The sequence below is a fragment of the Alligator sinensis genome, unplaced genomic scaffold (genome assembly GCF_000455745.1).
Source record: "Alligator sinensis unplaced genomic scaffold, ASM45574v1 scaffold1369_1, whole genome shotgun sequence".
Lineage (NCBI taxonomy): Eukaryota > Metazoa > Chordata > Crocodylia > Alligatoridae > Alligator > Alligator sinensis.
Window position 1 is genome coordinate 219,104 of NW_005842875.1, and position 5,921 is coordinate 225,024.

Consider the following 5,921-nt stretch of genomic DNA (forward strand, 5'->3'; position numbering starts at 1 on the left):
GGGAGGTTTGGGGGCTCGGCCTGGCGGAGCCGCAGGGAGGCCCGTCTCCAGGGCAGCAGCGCTCCCCTCCACCAGGCACGCTGCTGCAACTCCACGGGGCTCGCTGTCGCCTCCAGCTTTGTCAACGGCGCTGGACATCGGCCTGAGCAACTGGAGCTTCCTCTACATCACCGTCTCCCTGTGAGTAGGGGCCCGTGCGCTGCGGAGACGCCGGGCTGGGGCCCGGTCCTGCAGCTGGCCTGGCAGGACGGCGGCAGTGCGGGCTGCGCTGGGCGTCTGGAGAGCAACCGCGCACCCTGGTTTTTGCAGCTACACGATGACCAAGTCTTCTGCCATCCTCTTCATCTTGTTCTTCTCGTTGATCTTCAAACTGGAGGAGCTGGTGAGGGCGCGGCGGCACCAGCCCCTTGGGGCGGAGGCTGGTCCCGAGGGCCGGGGGCTAAGCGCAGCCTGGGGAAGGGGCTGGGAGGAAGGCAGGCCCCTGCGATGCTGCTTGTTGCCCGCAGAGGCTGGCGCTGGTGCTGGTGGTGCTGCTGGTGGCCGGGGGACTCTTCATGTTCACCTACGAGTCCACACAGTTCAACACAGAGGGCTTCATGCTGGTGCTCGGCGCCTCCTTCCTGGGGGGCATTCGCTGGACTCTCACCCAGATGCTCATGCAGAAGGCCGAGCTGGGTAGGCAGGAGACGGGCGGGGGTCGTCTGTCCCAGGGGACGTGCGGGGGCCGGGGGAGGGAGCGGGGAAGTGGCAGCAGCTCGGCGCGGGAGGGGTGAAAGCAGCGGGCGTCCATCACGCCTGTCACCGCCTCTCCTTCCTCAGGGCTGCAGAACCCCATCGACACCATGTTTCACCTGCAGCCGCTCATGTTCCTGGGGCTCTTCCCTCTCTTCATGGCAATCGAGGGTGAGTCGCTGGAGAGAGTGGGGGCTGCGGGAGCAAGCCAGGCAGACGCGGGAGCAAACACTCGAGTGCACAGATTGCTCCTCTCCTGCCGGTGCGGGAACCAGGGGGCGGGCAGGGCCACGCTAGCTGCTGCCTCCCAGCACGGAAGAGCCCTGCTGCTCACCGTCCCTGCCGCCCCGCTCAGGGCTGCCCATGGCTGTGTCGGAGAAGCTGTTCCGGTTCCACGACGGGTGGGTGCTGCTCGCGCTGCTTGGGAAGCTCTCCCTGGGGGGGCTCCTGGCCTTCGGGCTGGGCTTCTCCGAGTTCCTGCTGGTCTCCAGGACCTCCAGCCTCACCCTGTCCATCGCCGGCATTTTCAAGGTTGGCTCCTGTGGGGATTCAGGGAGGTTGGGGCCCGACTGGCCAAAGCAAAGCGACTGTGCTCGGGGGTTGTCGGAAACAGCTCTTGGCACCTTCCCTCCTGCCGTGCTGGGCCAGCTCTGCCACCTTCCCATCCCCAGAGCACTCGTGGCTTCTGACCAGAAAAGTTCCCCAGCGCCTACATCGACCCCTTAACAGCCTTTATTAATGCAGCACAGAGCCCAGGGCTCCCCTGCAAGGGCCAGAGCTTGGCGAAGCGCAGGAAAGGGTCAGAGGTAGTGAGAGGCTGGCAGTTGTCTTCAGGGGATGGGCCGACACCCCGACGCAGGGAGGGTAGCTGCGGGTGCAGCCTGGCCCAGGCTCCCTGCTGCAGTGTCCCCTTGTGACGGACAGCCGGAGTCTGTGGGCCCCACGCTGCTCACTCTGCTCTGCCACCTCCCCGGTGCCTTGTTTCTGCAGGAAGTCTGCACCTTGCTGCTGGCCACCCATGTGCTGGGAGACCACCTGAGCCTCCTCAACTGGCTGGGCTTTGCCGTCTGCCTATTGGGAATCTCCTTGCACGTCGCCCTCAAAGCCTTTGCTTCCAAAGGTAACGCTTCTCTGGCCCGATCGCTGCAGGAGCCCACTCCTCCCTTCCCAGCACCTCTGTTAGGAGCCCAGACTGGGCTTGAGGCCTTCACTGAGGGCAGGACGGGCTAAGCCCCCAGGAGCAGGAGTGCCCGGGGGAGACTGCTGTGGTGCAGGACTGACCTGGTTGTCCGTGTGCAGGTGAAAATGCCCTGAAGACCCAGAAGGAGGCTGGCTCCAGCCCTGACCTGGAGTTGTTGCTGCGGCACGGCGAGTCAGAGGAGGTGCCGGAGGAGGAGGACGTTGGCACCCAGGTGCAACGCTGAGCGGACCCGGAGCCCACTGGCGGCTGCTGCGTCTGACCATCGCGCTCAGCGGCACTTACCAACATGCAGGGGCCAGGAGTCCTGCGCTGCCATCTCCCCTGGATCAGGCGCACGTGGGGAGCCCCGAGCAGGGGGTGGGAGGGCCTGCTGCCAGCCGCGGCAGCCGGGATTCCTGCCGGCCGGGTGAGAGGGAAGGCTGCAGCGTGGCCCTGTACAGGGACTGAAGAGAAGCCCCTGCGCTGTTGGGGGAAGCAGGGATAATTCCCAGAGTGTAGGGCCACGGCGGGGGATCCCATGAGCTGTGTGGTGGGGCGAGGGAGCAGAGCCGTGGCTGCGGAGAGAGCGCTCCCAGCCAGCACTGGTGCTGCCTCCCCAGGGGCAAGGCAGGTGGCTGTTGTGCGGGGGCTCTTTCCCCAGCGCCTTGTGGAGCTGGATCTCACGCCAGCTGGAGCACAGGGAGCAGGAGGACCCCTGCCTGCTTGCGCTGCGGGACCAGGCTGGGCCCAGGGACCAGGAAAGACCTCGGCGCTCTGGCTCGGTGGGGCTGGGGGCGTTAAGGGCTGGGGAGCTGGGGAAGCAACTTGCGATGCTGGGAACAGCTCTGATGCCTTTTGAAAATAAATGGCTTCCAGCCCTCTCCTCTGCTTGTGTGAGCCTGTTGTGCGGAGCCAAGGTGCTGGTGCCTCCTGCCCTGCGCCAGCTGCCTCCCTGCTTGTGCTGCTGCCTCCCGCGAGGCACCCGCAGCCCCTTCCAGTGCAGCCAGCGGGGCTGTAAGCAGCTCCCCTGCACGGGCCTCGGCCTCGGCCTCGTCCGCAGCCTTGTCGCCTCCCCAGGAGAACAGGCCTGTGCTGGCACTGACCCACCGGTCGCGTGCCAGGAGGGGCCACTGCTCTTCCCTGCCAGGGCTCAGGCAGCAGCTCAGACTCCAGCCGTCCTTGGTTGGGACACACCGCTGCTTGGCCCCCCGGGGCAGTCCGGGGGGAGCTGTGGGCCCGGCTTAGCCTTGCTCGGGCCACAGGGACCAGTGCTTGCATGACAGACGACGGCTGCCATGCTCCTGGCAGAGGCCAGGCTGGCTGCAGCGGGGCCGGACGGCGCAGCGCAGGGAGGCTGAGCGCTGCTGCGAGCCGAGCAAGAGCCGCAGTGCCCGTGGCCTGGGTGCCTCCCAACGCCGCACTGTGGCCGTTCTCGGCCGAGTTTCTCTCCCTTGGAGTCCCGGCACCGCGCAGCCTCCCCGGGGAGCGGCGTCCAGCAGCGCGGTGCTGGGCCGAGCGATGGTTTCCAGTGAGAAGCCCTTCTGTCGGCCTGGCAGCCGGGGTGCTGAGCATGGCGGGGCTGGGGGGCGAGTGTCGTTGCTCAGAGCAGGCGGCAGGTGGTGCCTCTGTGCCGTCTCCCAGAGCTGCAGCCGTGGAGCCGGAGGTGGCGGTGCAGGCCCTGCCGTGGCTCGAGTGGGAGCCGTGCTGGTGCTGGCTCACGCCTGGGCTGTGGCCTCTGGCCTCGGCTGCTCTCGAGAGCTGCCGGGTGTCCCATGGGTCGGGCTTCGACCAGCAGTGCCTTGGCAGCACCTCTGCCTCCTCTCGCTACCGCCCCGCTGCCCCAGGGCGAGAGCCCCGGCTCGGTGTTTGCTCCCTGCCCTCTCCTCCGGGGCAGTCGCGGCTCCGCTGCAGCTGCCCTTTGCCCTCCGGCCGCCCCATCATGCAGCAGCCTGGGCGGCGCCTTGAGGTTCCTCGAGCTGAACCCTCTCCCCGGGGGCAAGGCTGGCTGTGCCTAAACCTCCTGCGCAGCGAGGCCCTGCCCAGCCCGGTCCCGAGACCCTGCAGCGGGGCTCCCGCATCTGCGCCGGGCGAGGCAGGCGCTGGCCGGGCCTCGCTGGCTGCAGGCAGAGCGTGTCCCCGTGCGCAGGAGGGGCTGGGACAACGCTGGGGCGATTGGCTCTGAAGAAAGCCCTGGCTTAGCTGTGGGCCAGGGACTGCCGGCAGCAAGGGCCTCGAGGAGGGCAGGGGCCCACTGCGCGGCTGGAGCGTGCGGTAGACGTGGGCCTCGGCTGCAGGGCCCGGAGCAGGGCTGCGGGGTCTGACCCCGCCGCACTCTCCATCTCGGCCGTTAGCTGACCGCAGGGGGGAGCGGCAGCTGCTGAACTGCTGCCGTGCTTGGCGTTGCCTGGGCAACGCGGGAGGCAAGTGCCAGGCTCGTTATCGTCTGCGGGTTTATCCTGCCCAGAGCCGCTGGAGACGGCGGTGCGTGTGGGAGCACGGGCACGGCACCTGTCCCGGGGCCGGGGCTGAGTCCCCCTCACCTGCGCTCGCCCGCCCTGCCACCTCGCCGCAGCATCTCTAGCTGGCCGCCGGCCCTGCAGTGGCAGCGTGGGGCCGGGCAGCCTTGCAGCTCCAGCGCAGGTGCCCGGAGGCAGGTGGTGGGTGGCAGGGGCTGCAGGCCCGGCCCAGGGCCCACCCGCGGCCCTTGCTTCCATGGCCCCATCCCTCCCCTGGTGCAAGGCGCACGGGACGTGACTGCTGCAAGGTGATGCTTGCGACCCCTGGGGATGCAGCCCAGATGCCCCAGCACGGGCGAGGCCTGGGCGGCGCTGCCTGCTGCTGGCCCCGGGGCTGCTGCCCTCCCCTGCCCCGGGGCCTGCGGCCATGCGGCTGCCCCCTCCCTCCCGCCGTGGGCTCCTCGCCCCTGGGGAGCGGGGCAGCGGTGCTGGTGGGGGCTCCTGCCCCGGGAGCAGGGCGTGCGGGTGGCAGCCTCGGCTCTGCGCCTGCCCGGGGGGGCCCAGCAGGAGTCAGGCGGGGGGGCCCCCCCTGCCGGCTGTCTGGATCCCACCGGAGTCTCGTTCCATCCCTGCCGTGAGCTCAGTGACACTATAAATAATTTTTAGTGCGACATCACCATTATATCACTAATTACTTCACGCTACCTCTGGCCTGGGGCATAAATTAACTTTTGCTGAATCAGCCCATTTCGTTGCTATTTTGCGTGAGGGAAGGGAGCTGAGCTGGTGGCAGGCGCCCTGGCGGGGCTGGTGTCAAGGGCTGGGCCCTGCCGGCTGCAGCTGCACCCCGTGCTCTTGCTGGGTGGCAAGGAGGGAAGCTCCTGCCCTGCCTGGGAGCCGAGGAGGGGCGATGCTCGTGGCCCACCAACAGCCCTGCACCAGAATTGTGGGGTCCCTGCGACGTGGCGGGCGCCAGCGCCTCCCGCTGGCTCGCCGGCGCTTGGCATGGGTGCGAGGGGGAGATGGATGGGTCCTGCCTGGTTGCGAGTCTGTGGTGGGTCCGTGTCCCCGGGCTGCGGTGGGCTGGCACCGCTGACCCCCACGGCTCAGAACCAGGACAGCGGGTGGGGGCAGGGCCGGGGGGGCCGAGCAGGGCGGCCAGGGGGAGCCGGCACCGTGTGTCTGCTTCTCATCTTCCGTCTCACTTTTATAAGCTCTAAAATTTAATGAAAAGAAGAAAAAAAGCCCCTGGAGCAAGGAGCGCTGGGCCTGTCGGGAGCAGGAAGAGACGGCACGTGGCACCGAGGACAAGCGAATCAAAGAGGGGAGAGAGCCCGGAGGGAGCCGTGAGTGCGAGCGGGGTGGGGGGCAACACCTGGCTGGGCAGCAGGGAGGAGGCCAGCAAGGCTGTGGGACACGGGGCTGGGGACCTGTGCGGAGGGGCTGGGCCTCCCTGGCTGCCCCAGCACTGCACACGTAGCAGCAAGCATGTATGCACTTTTCTGTGTGTGCTTGTGCCCCCTGCCCCAATGCTTGCACACACACACACTGCT

The 5,921-nt window shown here is 68.1% G+C and overlaps 1 protein-coding gene across 1 annotated transcript; it reads left to right on the forward strand.

Moving 5' to 3' along the window:
* Nucleotides 1–6: 6 nt before the first annotated feature.
* On the forward strand, nucleotides 7–2,790 carry SLC35C2 (solute carrier family 35 member C2). Its single transcript, XM_006035771.3, has 7 exons — nucleotides 7–180; nucleotides 310–382; nucleotides 507–675; nucleotides 820–903; nucleotides 1,088–1,263; nucleotides 1,723–1,852; nucleotides 2,032–2,790. Exons 2-7 carry the CDS (start codon nucleotides 317–319, stop codon nucleotides 2,154–2,156), a joined length of 750 nt encoding a protein of 249 aa, XP_006035833.1. The 5' UTR covers nucleotides 7–180; nucleotides 310–316; the 3' UTR covers nucleotides 2,157–2,790.
* The last annotated feature ends 3,131 nt before the right edge of the window (nucleotides 2,791–5,921 follow it).

Excerpts from the sequence above, each read along its gene's own strand:
- SLC35C2 (XM_006035771.3), top strand. The coding sequence starts at position 317 with ATGACCAAGTCTTCTGCCATCCTCTTCATCTTGTTCTTCTCGTTGATC. Across the intron at positions 676-819 it reads CATGCAGAAGGCCGAGCTGG|GGCTGCAGAACCCCATCGAC; the intron begins GTAGGCAGGAGA and ends CTCCTTCCTCAG. Across the intron at positions 904-1,087 it reads TCTCTTCATGGCAATCGAGG|GGCTGCCCATGGCTGTGTCG; the intron begins GTGAGTCGCTGG and ends CGCCCCGCTCAG.